Below are 17107 nucleotides of genomic sequence, written 5' to 3'. Positions count from 1 at the left end.
TTTTCACACAATAAGTAGTACACAGTAGCGACAAATAACACAGGGGTAAAGAAGCCCCCCACATAGAAATATTTCACAGACTGAAAATCACTTTAACTGTTTCTGATCAATCTATGGAAGGATAAAGATTACAGAGTTTGTTTGCCTAGCATCATGGCGTCGATTACAAGTACATTCTTTTGGAGAGGTTAGCGTTCTAGCGCAACCCAAAACGGTGGTTTCAACGTTAGGCGCGGCAGGAAGTGGGTCTGGTACTCTTTACTAATGCTCGCGAAGGGAGTGTTTTGAAGTCACTTCATGCAACGGCTGTGGCTTCCGATAGCTCGGTTGTGGGGGCGTGGCTTAAACAGAAAAGGGGTTGGGCCTCATATTCAATGAACAGTTTGCATTCATGTAGTAAGGAAGTCTGGAGTGTGTACCGATGACCCTGAGAAATCAAACTTCTTACAGTACAGCAGGGATGTTAGTAAGAGTTTGGTTTAGTCCGATGCGTTATTGTGGTGTCTTGTCTTCAACAGTCTCCTTCATGGGGGCGGGGCTGGTCGGTGCGCGCGACCTTTCGGTGGGCGTGGCAGGCGGCAGGGCTCGCGCTCCGGCTGACAGCAGCTGAAGCCGCGCGTGCGCAGTGCATGCTGTAATTGTCAGCCGGCTGATAGTTGGCGGAGCGGTGGCCGAGCTCCCGGGGGTGGCAGCAGGGACCCAAGGGGACGAACGGCGAGAGGAAAGGGCCGCCCCCGGATGATGCCCCGTCGCACATAGCCACATGGCTCTGGTCACCGTGCAGAGGTCGCCTACCCCCAGCACCACCTCCAGCCCCTGCGTGTCGGTGAGTCTGATGGTAGTACGCATGCGTCGAGCTGTCACATACTGATCCATAGAGACATGCAAGGAGATACCTCTGCTATATAATGATCCTTGATTCATCGGTTTGGGATGGAGGTTATATGGGAAGCCAGGCTCCCGAATATTGATTCCTTCAAATACTCTGGGTCTCAGTCATCTAGACGCCAATTCATTTCAATTTGTAGAACCCACGCCATCAATTCTCAGCCCTCCATTGATTTGGGCTTCACCATGTATTGACACACTGATCAACCGGACGCACGTAGATCCCCTTATTCCTACAGGTTGGCATATCAACCTCCTCTCCCAAATATTGAATCATTAAACTGCTTGGATGACAGAGATCTGCGAAGAGGGGAAGCTGCCAGGCACTGACTACAATATAACTTCCTGTGGTGGACCTGCAGGATAATCGGCAGAGGGACATGGGAATACAGAACCTAGCCTCATACTTACCCATGGGCAATTTATAAGCTCTTTGTGCCAGATGGGTAGGATAGGGGCGTGTGAAACCCATGGCTGTGAATGCTGTTTGTCTGTAGAGATATATCAGAATCTTTGCCTCATGTAATATGGTAACGCGCGCTAAGGAAAGGATTAGTGAAAAATGTACATGTTTTAGTTACATCGAGATTAAAGAGAAGCTGTCCCAGGGATTAAACTGTTTTTGTACTCAGTAATCTGAATATCTGCACACAAAAGGCAATTGTTAATTACAATAATCCAATATTTAAAATGAAGTAAATTACACTATTAATGCTGGTTGTTTTAGTCAACATGTAAAGGTCTTTAGGTTAGCTTATTACATTTAAAAAATCATTTTATTGGAATATATTAGCCACGGGTGGGGTGTTAGAGTTAGGTACCATGGCATAACTTATATTGGATTGTGGTTGAGCGCAGGGCCATAATATGTATTATATCAGGGTTTAGGTTATATCAGGGTTTGGACCCAGCAAGGCAGTGATTTTATCACCTTTCTGCAAAGCTATTTACAGGGGCTTTAGACAGGAATGAATAGCTCCAAGGTTGGATTGCATCGTGGGTCTGTCATCTTCCACAAACATACATTCTGAAGGGTATTCAACTAACTCCTCTCCAAACTCTTCCACACTGGAAACATTCGGAATGTATTCCTGCCAAGGATCGGAGTAAAACCTTTTCCAAAATAGCCAAAAGGTTGGTGTAGGGAAAGTGAATTTTGCATTGCCTTTGCAGATTTTTGCTTTAGCAGATATGTGAATATGGGATTGGCAAAAGTTACGGGCCTACTTCTGTAAACTACTGTGAATTCCTGAAGGTCGAAAGTCTGCTTCAGTGTAACTACATATACCTCCAAGTGCACTTTTGTGAGTTTATGTAAGATTTGAGCCCCTAATTTATTTTCTTGTTGCCTATGATGATTTTACATCAATCCTTCATTATTTTAAATATTGTCAAACCCCAATGGTTTGCACTGCCGGATGCCTCCGAGGAATGGTATGTAAACTTGCACAGAATATTTTCCCCAAGTTGCGTATTCTTTGCTGTGTACATTTTATTTTGAACCCAAATATGGCTACACGTTTTTGTACTGGAGGCACTGTCAGTGGTGCAAGCTGAGTGCATAACTCACTGCATTTACATAGGCACTCTCTTTAAAAGCTTAAGTATCATATACACCAGTTTAAACAACGTATACCCATGGATTCAAATATTTCCTTTTGTGCTGGGGAGTCCTATAATGTGGTACTGTATGGTGGTCAAAGAGTTTGTGCTGCAGAGAGTTGGGCCTACGTGTCCAGTGGACAAAATAAACGTGAACACTTGTTCTCATTGACCCGTACCCATATGTTCTGGGCCTCAGTGATAGGCATTCATGACCACTGAGGTCAGCACCTTCCCTGGTCTGACTGAATCTGATTTACCTTCAAATGTTTGATTGGATTGGCAAGGGTTTGGTTGGTTCTTGGATTATATTGCTTGTGTATGATATGCTGTTATTTATCTTGTCTGGGTCTGTTTGGATCTGATTTGCATCTCCAGGGTCAGATTGGATTTGATCTACTTTTAGTGGGTTTTGATTGGATAAGATTCATATCAGGTATGATCCAGGCTATCGGTGTCTCTCTCTAACATCTCTAGTATGCAGGGCAGGGCACAAGTCGTAAAAAAATAAGTGGGGGGACGCTGTCACCGGAAGTGACGTCACGACCGGAAATGACGTCATGAAAGGTGGCTTGCACCATCAGGCTTGGATTTTTTATTCAGGAAAAAGTGCCCATTAGTGCCACAAATCCAGGTTACATCAAACAGCCCTGAATCCAAATGGTACGTCAAGGAGGAGTTCAAAGCAAACACACAATGTTGATTGACACTTCCGGATATGTTACTTCCACCGCACACGTAGGATGTACTCTGTATCTCCTGCAAATCGAGCAGCTGTTGAAATTCAATTAAAACTTTAAACCATGTGCTCACAAATACAAACATAAAAAATAATTAGACTGTCCTTTATTCCTAGGGCCGGGGTTTGTTGTTGAACAACCACCGCCTGGAGTAAGGTACATTGATTTACAGGAAATTGCCCGCTCATTATAAATACTACTGTCGCAGCCAATGTACCCTGATAAGCCACGGCTATCTGAGCCGAGTGTGTCATCAGCGCGTCAGTGTCTGTTTAAACAGCTCCCTTCCCTCTAACACTCTCTTTCCCCCCTCCGAGTTCAGAAAAATATTTGCTTCGGATTGGCTCGTTTGAACCACACGCAGCCTCCCTCGCGGCGCCTCTGCAACCTGCCTATGTCCTGCTAAATATGTTCAAAGAAAGCATCCGAACATCCGAACAGTCAAGTGGAGCGAGTAGACGAGTAAAGTGGTTTTCCTGGGAAATCGTCTTCTTTAATTAAGAACAAAAAAGCATTTCTTTCTCTCTCCAGCTGTTTGGCAGGGGGGACGGCGTCCCCCCCACTGCCCCCGGTAAAATAAGTGGGGGGATGCCGTCCACCCGCGTGGTACCCCGACTCGAGCCCTGATGCAGGGGGTTACTTTGGGTGTGATGGATCTGGCTAGTGTCACCTAGGATCCGATTTAGCTTTTCCTGATTCCAGTGATTGGCTACATAATCAGGAAACAAAAGTTAGGGCCTCGGGTACGGATAGTATTTCTGTTTAATAACTCTTTTTTTCTTCAAATGTTATCTTTTTTTATCAATATGTTCTATGTAGTATGATTAGAAACTGGATTATCTGGCATTTTTTTGCACATTAAAATAATCTAAACTTCCAGCCTGCCTGGGACTCATTACATTTTCTCGATTGTGAAGTAAAACCTCTATTTCCATGGTACGTTATGGTATTTGCACAGCTTTCCTATACAGAGAATGCGTATCACCTTGTGCTTTTGGTCTTAGAGCCAATCCACTGTTGCATCCAATTGATTGCTACAGATTTGAACACACATTTCTGTATATATCCTCCAGAGTTGACGTGTATTTATGTGCTGCTATTTCTATCGTGGGCTGTGCATGGTTTGCTGCCTCCCATTCCCGCGCATAGGAAATAAGATCCAGTGATTCCAAGCTGAGCTTCTCTAATGGTTATTGTTGTGTGTGCCTCGGCGGGGAGAGTAGCCCTCCCTTCTCCTGCCCATTGACTCCCTAGCTTCGAACAGTTTGATTGGTGCATGCATGTGCTTGCTATGGATGCCTTGCAGTGGAGGACCATAGGTCCTGTGATTGCTGTCCATCTGCTGTGTCTGCTGTGGGCTGGCTGGCTAGTTCCCCACGGGGTTGTTGCCATTCGCCCCGCTTGCACGAGGACTAATTGAGCGAACACGCTCTGAAGAGAAAGAAAAGGCCTCCTGCCGCTGTCCCGACTTTGAACTGTATGCTAATTTAAGGTGTTTCGCGCTCTGTTAGTAAGCTGCATGACCCGGGATTTTCACACCTCCCTTATTGGGCGTGCTGTGCATTGTATCTTAATTGGTTTTATATAGCGCTTACTACCCCTGATGTGGCAATTGATGCGCTTTATGCCAGGCAGCAGGTTGCTACGAAACACAAGGGTAGCGTAGAATCCAGTGGTTATTGGTACTAGTCTTTTGCCCTAATTGAAACCGTTCATTCATGTATTTGCTATAGTGTCTTTGTGGTAGAATAAATTGATCGGTTCAGATGTGATTGTTAGTGCTGGCTGTGTGAGTTCAAGCAAATGCAGGTAGGCCCAAGGATTACCAATACTATTTCACTTTTTTTTAACATTAATTAAGCATACGGCCGTTGGCTGGGTATCAAGGGCAAAGAAGGACCTTAGCCCATACACTGGTAACGTGCCCTGGTAGCCCATCCACATATCTCCATGTGTACCAGTGAGGAGGTTCTATTTCCAAAGAATACTTTATGGTTTCGAATTAATTTGACTTACCATTTCCCAATCGTTTGGATTGGCCCTAGATTCACACTTTCTCAGTCCATTAGTAGTACTCGCGAATTCATATTTTGTTTTATGAGTGGTTGTGTTCTGTTCACGTCTTACCACTGTATGTTATACATTTGATAGATATTTACACCTCCTAAGAAGGGCTATGTTTTTAGCAGTTACAAAGCTGATTATTTGTGTATTTAAAGCCAGATGAGTTTGGCTGGGTTTATGGGTGTTTTGGATTTCCATTCACATATGGCTATAAGGTTGTTGTGTGCATTGAAGTACTGTTATTCACACGTGACCGGCTATAAGGGTGTTTTGGATCGAAGTACTGTTATTCACATATGACCTGCTGTAAAGGTGTTTTGGGTTGAAGTACCTTAATTCACATGTGACCGGCTTTAAAGGGTGTTTTAGATTGAAGTACTGTTATTTACATATGACCGGCTGCAAGTGTTCTTTGGGTTGAAGTACTGTTATTCGTATGTGACTAGCTATAATGTTGTTTCGTGCATTAAAGAACTGTTATTCACATACGACCAGCTGTAAGAGAGTTTTGTATTGAAGTCCTGTTATTCACATGCGACTGGCTGTAAGGGTTTTTTGGGGTGAAGAACTGCTATTCACATATGACCAGCTGTAAGGGTGTTTTGGGGTGAAGAAATGTTATTTGCATGTAACCGGCTTTACGGGTTGCTTGGATTGAAGTACTCTCATTTGCAAGTGACCGGCTATAAGGTTGTTTTGCACATAGAAGTACGGTTACTCACATGTGACGTGCTGTCAGGGTGTTTTGGGTTGAAGAACTGTTATTCACATATGACTGACTGTAAGGGTGTTTTGATTTGAATCACTGTTATTCACATATGACTGGGTGTTTTGTGTTGAAGTACTGTTATTTGTGTCATTTATAGGCATGGATGTGCTTCAGTATGTAAAATGAAGATTTAAAAAGACAAAAAAACAAGCGTTGGTAATGCCAGTCATTTTGGATGGTGTGTTGGCAAGTTTTTAATGTAGCTTCTCAAACAAAGGCACGCACCAAGGCCAGCTGCAGAACAAGCTTCTGTAACATCTGTAGCCATGTTACAGTGCGGGTAGCAGTCATGCACATTTCCTCACATAGACTCTCCTTTGTGCCTGCAGTTTCTGGTGTACACAGGAGACAGGGATAGTTGTGCAGATAGACGTTTGTGTTTTGCCACTGTCCCTTGCAATTACTTCCTGAGTTCTGGCCAACCATAGCAGAAGTGTTCGGGACCTTGACCTTTAAGGGTTGAGGTATAAGATGGAATAATACACTGGCAAGATGTGGGTGGGTATAAATGAGCAGGCAGTAAGTGGGGAAGGAAGTAGTAGAGGACATTCAGGTGGAGGGAGCAAAAAGGATAGCGCAGGAGAAAAGGTGTGCATATGCCAAGCACCATAAGGGCAGTAAGGGATACAGGCTAGAGGACTGGTAGATCAGACAGAGCTACAGCATGCCTAGTTCATGGCTGCACTGTGCCCAGGGCCCAGCTTTGCATGTACAAGCTGGGCTCACACTCAGGGCGCAGACGTTTCGAGGAGCGAGTGCAGCAGTCTTCTTCCGGTGTGTTTTCAAATAAGTCTATTTAAACACTGTTCCGGAGGCTGCTGGTGCCTGTGTCAGCATTTTGACTGCTTTTCTTCTCATCAGTCTTTTCTCTTTCTCCCTTCATCATTCCTCTACCCCCTTCTATTTTTTCCAACACACAGATGCTTAAGTAGGACGAATGGAAGGAGCTACACATTTGGTTTCGCCCATGGTGCTCTCTGAGCAGAGGCTGGCTCTAACTATGCCTGTACTGTTGGCTGTGTGTGAGAGATGCTCTCTGCGTTATTTCCGGCTAGAAAAATGGAAACGGTGCAAGGACTACAATGATAATAACAGAAGCGTTTGACATGTTATCTAATATGGAAGTGCCTCGAGCATTGAAGTTATCAATGTGTCTTCACTGCACTGAATAGATGCTGCACTGTCCGCGCATTGCAAATGATGGACTCCTTTGGGAATGTAATGATATGTTATGAATCAAGATACTTCTTTCCAGGTTGTCCATCTCAGGAATGATACACTTAAATAGTGTTTCCATAGTGGCCCTAAAGGGACTTTAAGCTAAAATGTTTAAAGAAATGTAAACTGACATTTTTGCGGAATCGACTGTTCAGAATAAAGAGGTTTTGAACAGGTGCATTTATAAGTCCCTCTGAAAAATAGTAAAGTTAAGAGCAGTCTTACAATTGCTTATTATGCCTTGTATCATTTGGGAACGCAGAATTAGATTGTCACTTTTAAAATAACCAAGAAGGTGTGGGATTTGCTTCTCACATAGTGTGTGCCACTAAGATACTCAGTCACTTTTAAAATAACCAAGAAGGTGTGGGATTTGCTTCTCACATAGTGTGTGCCACTAAGATACTCAGTTTGTTTTGACGGTATGCAAGGTGCCGGGTTATCTAGCTTTGTAGTGAATCTGGCTGGAGTCACTGAAGATAATTATTGGTATTATGTGATTACTGTTTTTGTCTTCCGTTCCTAATCTCACAGCTTTGCCAAAGATTGCCTTTAATGTGAGAACTGCATTTCCAGTTTGTAAAGACAAGACCAGAGCTTTTTACAGCTAGTTTGAAGTATTCATTGAGAATCATGGCTTCGACTTTTTTCAGAAGGTGTAGTTGATACTGTGCTAGTTTGGTCAATTTAGTGATAAGACACTTGCTTCCCTACTCGGCCCTTTCACTTCTCCCCTTGATTTCCTACCTACACAGCCTCAGTTGCTAGATTTCAGTTACTGAATAGTCGAAAAAATGTGTCTATACGTTTCATTCTATACAGCAAAGGCATTGATCCGCTGCAGCCAGCATTAATCGCGTGGGGGAGTCAGACGGGGGTTTGGGCGGGAGGGAGTGGCCGGGAGGGTCGGGCTGGGTGGCGCCTATGGGGAGGCCATTTTCTCCATGTAGGCCGCATGCAGCCTACATGGAGAAAAGGCAGAGTGCTCATGACTGGTTTGGTCGGCCCTGGTGCTAACCACACAGTCAGATCCCTCAGCAGTGGGCAAGGGCACATCTCCCCTGCCCAAGAGCAGACCCGCCCACCCCAACCAAACCCTTCTGCTTTCTCGCAGTGCAAGAAGCAGAAACATAATGGTAGTTTTACCATTTTATGTTTCTGCTTCTCGCACTGCGAGAAAGCAGTGGGGCGACGCTCCTCCGCCCTAATGGAGGAGCCCCCCCCCCGGCATTGATATCTACAGCCAAGCTTAGCAAACTTGAGTACTGTAACAGGAACGTGGGTCTCGTATTTATTCTTTTACCCAATTAGACAAAGTACTAAACTTTGCAACAAAGACCCTCGATAACATTCCAAAACATTTTCCAGATACCGCCACAAAGCGTCTTCTAAAAATAGAGCTCTGTACAAGTCACTGATCATGGTCTTCAAAGTCATGGATGGCGTCTCTCCTAACAACCTCTCCTCAATCATCAACAGATAGGCCCCAGCTCGTGACCTTGACTCACCCACCATACATTTTCTGACCAAGTAAAACTTGCATGTGCCGTTTGCAGACCTCGGTCCTTCTATTTACAAAGCACCTCTGTACTGGAATTCTGTCCCTGCAGAATTGCGATCATCCCTCTGTTAGCCTCTTTCAAGAGCTCTCTCAGGGATCACCTGATTGTGCCCAGCACTGTAAGTGTATATGTGTGTGTGTGTATGTATATGTGTATATATATATATATATATATATATAAAGACAACAGGGCCACCAGGACCACAGTGCATCAGCCCACATGGGTTCACAAACTTTGTTTTAATTCTCTGCTACACCGAAGGGCTCACATGAGATTTACTCCCATGCACTACAGGAACCAGAATTCCGCGTGTAGCGGACACGCCCACTTGGGCAGGACCTTTAAATTAGGTGCATGGTCATCCTTGAATGTATGCAGACGCCATTGAAAAAGGGACAAGATTCCGAAACCGGTCTGGCGAAAGACACGAGATGACTGTTTTTCCTGTGTTCCCTGCTGCACCTGATCCCCATGAAATGGATGCAAGTTTTCCGATTAAGTGGCTCCTTCTTACGAGGGCTCAACTCTACGTTGGTATATATATATATATATATATATATATATATATATTACCCACAGGCACACGCGCACACCCATATGTTTGTGTATTCATGTCTGTTCCCATCCACTGCCCATCAATTCAATAACTTTCTTTATATGTTCTCACCATAACTGATTACTGTGCGATTTCTGTTCACATGACTGTGAACAGCTTTTCCTGTTGAAATGCCTTTTGACGCTACTTTAATAAATAGATAAATGTGGTCGTGAATATTCAGGTGAGTGGCTAGAGTGAACAGGAATGATTTTGTTCTGGCTTTAGCTCTCTTATGATGCTTTGTAGTGTCCAGCCATTGTAAAATTCAGAGATGTTCTTTCCAGTGCAAAGCAGTTGAAACTTGCTTTTGACTAGTTTTAGTTTCAATGACAATTGGGCTTCCGATGTTGTCCGGCTTGGGTAGTAAGGATTTCAGTTTAGTAGTACCACCAATTGACGCTTCACCTGTGTGCCTACTGTTGAGTAGCTTATCTCTTTTTCAAGTATCCATGATGCCAGAAGTTTTACTTGGATGTTAAACAAGTTGTGAGATTTTGCTTATCCTTGAGGTACTGTATTCCACAGAAGAACATGGGATCTCGATACTCTGTATGTATGAATTGATTTCCACAATTAAAATATTTATGCACCCTCACAAAGCCACCCACAAAAATAGATTCATGAAATAAATGTAACTCCTTGCAAAAAACATCCCATTAAGAATAAAACTGTCATGAAGCTGCCTTCCATATGAACTGATACGGTGGTAAAATCCTCATGCCTCGTAAAAGTTCTTTTCGGTGCACCAGCTGAAATGTAACCTCAGATTTGTGTCTTTTCTCCTCCCCTTAATGCCGTTGCACACTCTAGCAAGTGAACAGCAGTGAGTTTATGATTACATTGTGGATGCTTTTCTATTTATGCATGCATTGTTTTAGCACTCAATTGGTTGTGTCCACGAAAAGGAGTATGTCTTCATAACAAATCAAATAAAAACTGGAATCCTTTATTTCCCCTTCTGCTAAGTATATCTCCAACTCTTTTTTTTCCCGCTATATGTTTTTACTTGTTCCCCATTGTCAAGAAACGCAAGGTATTTTTTGATTCAAACATACACCCTCAGTTGTTGAGATCTGCCACAACAGAGAGGTTCTGTGTCCTCAGTAAATGGAATTTTCATCTTTACCTCCCATTTAGCACCAAAGAGGCACATATTACCACATGTTGTAAGCATGTTGGTTGAAGGGACGCTTCGTCTACAACTTACCAGGCGTTCCTCTAACGACAAGGCGCTGGACGCAGCAAGGGCGTGGGGAGCTTTAGTAACAGGGCTTCGTTCTCCGGAGGAGCTGGACGAGGGGGACGGGGCTCATGTAGACATGGACCAGAGTGTAGAGCCTGGGGTGGGGCTCTCTGGGACTACTGGGGAGACTGTTCTGGATGAGGACATTTAAGTACACACAGTGAGGAATCAGCTTCTGCACAACATATTGAGAATAGTCGAATAGCCAAGATGGGAGTCTAGAGCACATATGGGTGGCAACACGGAACCTCCTGTCATTTGAGAACAGTGACAATGTCTTTTCCATTTGATTTGAGTTAGACTTTTCGAAGCATGGGATTCTAAATGCTTAGCTGTAGGGGGGTCGACGCGGGCACACTGATAGGGGGGGTGAGGGTAGAGGTGGAGGTGGGTGGGTGAGTTAGGGAGAAAATGTTGGAGAACCGGTTTCTCCTGATTTGTACGATGACGGCTGGGTCTCTTACAAGATGCTATTGTATGTAATATTGGTTTACTGGTATACTGGTTGGAAAAACTCAATAAAATTCTTTTAAAAAAAATGTTGTAAGCATGTTGGAATATTGTGTTAGCCCACTGATCGGCCTCCGAAATGCTATTTCTTCATCTCAGCAAAGTGATCAAATTTGTCCTACAAGTACTATTTAATCTTCAATGCAACTAGCCCACATCTCACTGCCAGCAACACGCTGTATGCTTCTCTGGTACTCCATAGCCCACTTTAAACGTATCACTTTGATTTTATTAGGTGATTTACTACTTTTTCCCTATGACCTACTTCCATACTCCTGTCTGCCAAAAGTACTCTGGTCTATTAACTGTAACCTCAATCTGTCATCAAGCCTACATGTGCACCTTCCTGTGTTACGTCTCTCCAGCTGTTTGCCCTCTTGGATTGAATGCCCTTCTGGGTGACCTCGGAGCCTCCTGTCCTTATCAGCAGTCAAACGCGATCCTGTGGAGCCAGTGTCAGAAGTGGATGTGCCCCTTGCCCCTCAAGCCCACTCTCTATAGTAGTTATTTGTGGCAGGGAACTTTACTAGTGGCTGAGTTGGCTTGATGAATGAAACTTGTAGAGATGCTCCACAGGCTGCCAGTCTCATGGTGTATTGAATTTAGAAAGCTTTGGATTGTCCATATATCATTCTGAGGGCAGTTTGTAGCTAACACAGATACTGGGATCTGAAGAACTTCAGATCCCGGTATCAGTGCCTGCCTACTAGGTTCAGATTTCAGAAACGGCGCTATGGTTGAAAACTCATTTTCAGTAGTTTCCCTTACACTTCTAACACCCTCTTGCTTTGAACTCAGACTTGTTCCAGAACACCATTCTTTTGCAGAGGTTCCAGAACACCATTCTTTTGCAAAGAAAATTACATTAAAACTTTGCTTGTTTTCAGTTATGTGTAAATTGCTTGTCTAACTACAGTTTCAACCTATTCAGAGAGCCAATAAACCTCATGGCACAACAAGTGTGCTGTAGTGGTAACATGACATACCATTATAGTCCATTAGAACGTTTTCATTCTTTGCTCGAGGCAGAAGCTAGACAGAAGGCAGTGAAAAGGTAACTCGATCCGAGTGAGAAGAGTACTGAGTTATGGCAGTGGTCTCCAGACCTTGACTGTGCATGGAAAGCCTAAATTATCTTGAATTTGACCACATTGGGGCATCTGACATTAAGGGTTTTCAGTAAAGGATCCACAATGGCTTGTTTTATCTTCTGGGAAGGTGAAACACAGATGAACAATGTGCAGCATTTAACTAGGATTATAAAAATGGAATTTCAGATGTCGAAAAAAACTCAAGAAAGGGCATTATCCTGAAAATGGCTTTGAGTCCATTAATTGAATGGTATGCTACGTGCACGGAGTTTGACAATAAATTGCTGCCTATTTGATCAAGGTATGTAATTAGGTAATTTCAGAGCCTTATCTAATGGAACCACTGAGTAAGTAATGTAGACCAAGGTTGGTGACCAGTTAATTGGAAGGGTTGTCTGCTTCAGAGATTAGTTCTGAGATTGTCTTGCTTATATACTTGATAATTAATTAACGAAGACTGCTATCTGAAAGTATGAAGTTGAGTGTTGGGACAGTTCCTTAGTTGTCTGTTTTAATATTTCTTTTGTCACAAGTAGTTGGTGCACCGTGAGTTGGCTTGTGACTAGTCTGCTTTCAATGTGATATGACATGGGTGTAGACAAACCATTTACAGGTCTGATGAACTAAAGTTTCTTTGTTGAACAATGAGGTGAGGTTGAGGTTACCAGGGAATCTTCAGTGAAGAATAACTCTGATACCACCTGTTCATATGAAAAGAAAATTATTATTGGGTCCTTATCAGCCTGGGGCAGCCTATTTTATGTTTTTTGGCCCTCAGGCGCAGTGAAGTGTACCTAGAGGGGGACTGGCACAAGTGTACTGGGACACAGGAGCCATTCCCGGGATCTGAGGAGTGTCTTTTACACTGATGACTCACCCAGGTGGAACCATAGCAACCTAAGCAAACGCAGGAGACTCGTACTCGAAGTACAGGGGTGGACCATTAAGGGTAATGATGCTCATTGGGTTAATCTCTACTACTAGGGATGTCCAGCTTGGATGTATGACATTACAATGCATGCTTTTACCAAGCATGCCTTTACAACGCGGTTTTTACAACGCAAGCCTTTACAACGCATAGCGCTTTGGGGTGCTGGATAGTGAATAGTTTAATTTACTATTCCAACTCCAGTCCGCGTGGACACTAGGGAAGGTGTTGGATAGTAAATTAAACTTATTCCCTATCCTAGAGCGCCCCCCAGCACAATGCGTTGTAATGGTTTGCGTTGTAAAAGTTGCGTCGTAAAGGCACTGCGTGATAAAAGTTGCGTTGTAAAGGATGTTTCCCGTCCAGCTTATGTGAACACACACAAACACACTTTCTCTTCTATATTTATCTCTCCTTCCCTATTTTACTTTCTCCCTCTCTTGCACTGTCTTTTTTCCTCTTCTCTCCTCTTCTCTTGTTCCTTCAGTCCAATCTCTTTCTCTCAATAGGTCTTATTAAAAATCTATTAGGTGTGGTTTCACTGAAGAGTGCAAAAGAGAACCGATAAACTTCACTACCAGGGGTACAGACAAAGGCTTTAACTCAGAATTCCTAAGTATACTGATACCAAGTAGGCATTCACCTGTAGTCCACTGAGGAGGGTACACCCTGGGGATAAAAGTAACATATCTCTGCTGGGTGGCACGTTATAGCTGGCTACTGTTTTGAAAAGGAAATGTAAAAGGGATAATTGCACAATCACACAACACGGGTAGGTAGATCTGGATTTTATTCCTTGTAAATTGCCAATCTCCAGTGCGAGGGATTGTATCCTAAAGCTGATAACAACATTGGTTTTCTACAGATCCTACCATTCATTCCAAGGAGGTTTATAATTTAGAAATAGAGGACGAAGAGCGATTACTGTCTTTTCCTCTGTATGCCTCCTGCCTTCACTTGACCCAGAGATATTTTTTGTCACTTTAGCGTTTATGGGTAACAAACTCCAAATCCAATGCTTGGTCTTGGAAAAAAAATAAACTTGCAGATTAGCAGACACAGCGTGTTTTTACTTGTTTTTTTGTTGAAATTGCAGTTTCTCTCTTTTGATAAGTCTGAGTTGGAGTAGACGTTTAAATAATTGCATTTTTTGTGGAAAGCCAGATGTTCGTCCTGAAAGCTTTCATTATTCTTGTAAGCAGCGGCTGAAATGTAAAACCTCATGTTTCTGGTTGAGGTGGTTGTGCCCACTTGTGACCTTGCTATCTGTACTAAAAAATCTTTCATGTTGTATCGGAACTTGTATTTTTGTCTTGAGTGAATTTGCAACTTGTATATATGTAACTCTAACCGCTACTATCTGTAGTAGATATATGTACTTACTACCATTCTTATGTGAGTTTTATCTGTTTCGTATCTTTTATGTTATTCATGTACCCTGTAGACCTTATGTAATGTAAATGGTTCTATTGTAAAGTGTTCCGACACCTTGGGGTAAAGTTTGCGCTGTATAAAAATGCATAAATAAATCTCTTCCACCGACATCCCTTCCAACGGGGATGGAGGACCTTCATGTTTTTCAAAAACTGCTTTGGGCATAACGTTTTATTGAATTCTCTATCTCTCACAACTGTGTATTTCAACAAGAAAGTCAGGATATAGCAATAAGAAGGCTCCTACATTCTACATATGCATATTGGCCCCCGTCTGTGGGTGTCCTAATAGTTGTGTACACCTCATGTACTTATAATGTCTTGAGGAATCACCCTATGTCATCCAGGCTCATACTGCTAGCAGACGAATCTCAGGAAGCTGGAGATGGGGATGTACGTCCTACCATTTTATTTGTTGAAAGATAAAAATGTGCCTTCCTCCAGAAAGCTGTTCTGCTCACTTAAAACACATCAGGTCTCTCGTACTGAATAATCCACAGGCTCCGTGCCTGGAGAAGGCTTGATTTTTCTTGCATGTGAAGTTCTGTCACACAGAACACACTTGTCACTTTAAGTCAACACCATCAAAATATATTTATTGTACAATCTAAGGCATCATTTAGCTGGCTTCCATGGAACAACTGCATTACTGATCAAATTGTTGGAGATGCATATACAATGAAATTCGGGGTGAATTCTTGAAACGGTCACCCCCCAATTAGATGTTATAATGTAGCCACTAGAACTTTTTAGATTGTGCAAACTCTCCAATTCTCTCACTCCCTCCTTCCACTCTTAGTATTATAAGTATTTAAAGAATCAACCATCTGCCATTTTGCCCGTAGCCAATTATTAATTTCTTCCAACCCATTCCCCAGCCCTGAAATGTATGTGCATTAAGTTTGGCAAAGCTGGATTGTGTAACAACTAAGAATTTACAGCAATGTTTTAACACCCTGATCATTTGTTGCTTAGGCAATCATTATTGTTTGGCCTTGTTTTGGTCTTACTTGACAGTGTAGCTGTTGCCAGACAATTATATGAGCAATGCTAGAGAGGTGCTTTGGCTCCGCTCACATGTTGGGGGCCAGGAGATGTGTTTTGATTAGACAGAAATTGTGTGCTTCTACAAACAAGCATTTGCAATGCAATAGGTCTCGCATTAGGAAAGTTTGAGCTATTGGTATTGTAAATGAATTTTTTTTTATTTATGTGTTGGTTTTGAAAATTGAAATTAATAGCTTTGTCATTTACAATGCCAATAGTTTTAACTTTCGCAAATGTGACATCTATAGCATTTGTAATGCAATATGTGTTGTATTTACATAACTTACATGTATTGATATTACAAATAACAATGGCTTTTATTTTTTTTAAATAATTAATACTTAAATAAAAGTTATTGTAATTTATAATGGCAATAGCTTAAACTTTTGTAAATAACTTTTGGGAAGATTATGTTCATTGTATTTTATTGTGACGAACATCCAAGAACAGAAGTGAAATATTACCATTTTTTTGGTGACATTTGTAATAAAGCTTGAAACATTGAGAGAACATATTTGAACCAGTTGTTGTTGAATTGAATGGTTGCACAGAGTGATGCTGTGGCGTTCAGTGGTGCTGAGCGATGCTTTGGTGTTCAGTGGTGCCAAGTGATGCTGTTGCGTTCAGTGGTGCAGAGTGTTGCTGTGGCGTTCAGTGGATGGATCCGTGGATGGATGGATCCGTGGATGGATGGATGGATGGATGGATTAGTGAGTGGATGGATGGATGGATGGATGGATTAGTGAGTGGATGGATGGATTAGTGAGTGGATGGATGGATGGATGGATAGATGGATGGATGGATGGATGGATTAGTGAGTGGATGGATGGATGGATTAGTGAGTGGATGGATGGATGGATGGATGGATTAGTGAGTGAGTGGATGGATGGATGGATGGATTAGTGAGTGGATGGATGGATGGATCAGTGAGTGGATGGATGCATGGATGGATCAATGAGTGGATGGATGGATGGATCAGTGAGTGGATCAGTGAGTGGATGGATGGATGGATGGATCAGTGAGTGGATGGATGGATGGATGGATGGATCAGTGAGTGGATGGATGGATGGATCAGTGAGTGGATGGATGGATGGATGGAACAGTGAGTGGATGGATGGATGCATGGATGGAAGGCTCAGTGAGTGGATGGATGCATGGATGGAAGGCTCAGTGAGTGGATGGATGCATGGATGGAAGGCTCAGTGAGTAGATGGATGGATGGATGGATGAGTGAGTGGATACACGGATGGATGTATAGATGAATGGTAGTCACCGAGATAACTCAGAGCACAAAGTACGCAATCAGTGCCTGCGTCTATGCAAGCCTCACTCACACATGCGATTATGCAGGATCTGGGTTCTGCCATTATGCTATCTGCGTGGCTCACCCGCCCCGGCTCTCCCTGCCCCCTCC

The 17107-nt window shown here is 42.9% G+C and overlaps 1 protein-coding gene across 3 annotated transcripts in view; it reads left to right on the top strand.

The window, feature by feature from the left end:
• Positions 1 to 604: 604 nt before the first annotated feature.
• SSH2 (slingshot protein phosphatase 2) overlaps positions 605 to 17107 on the top strand; it is an 810994-nt gene continuing 794491 nt past the window's right edge. For 2 of the 3 annotated variants that reach the window (XM_078680015.1, XM_078680014.1), the window contains exon 1: positions 605 to 826. In XM_078680015.1, coding sequence (XP_078536141.1) covers positions 764 to 826 — 63 coding nt within the window. In that variant the 5' untranslated portion in view covers positions 605 to 763. The remainder of the gene's footprint in view (positions 827 to 17107) is intronic. The other variant, XM_078680017.1, reaches the window with a different exon arrangement.

The sequence above is a fragment of the Lissotriton helveticus genome, chromosome 3_1 (assembly GCF_964261635.1).
Source record: "Lissotriton helveticus chromosome 3_1, aLisHel1.1, whole genome shotgun sequence".
Classification (NCBI taxonomy): domain Eukaryota; kingdom Metazoa; phylum Chordata; class Amphibia; order Caudata; family Salamandridae; genus Lissotriton; species Lissotriton helveticus.
This window is presented reverse-complemented; position numbering and strand designations above follow the sequence as displayed.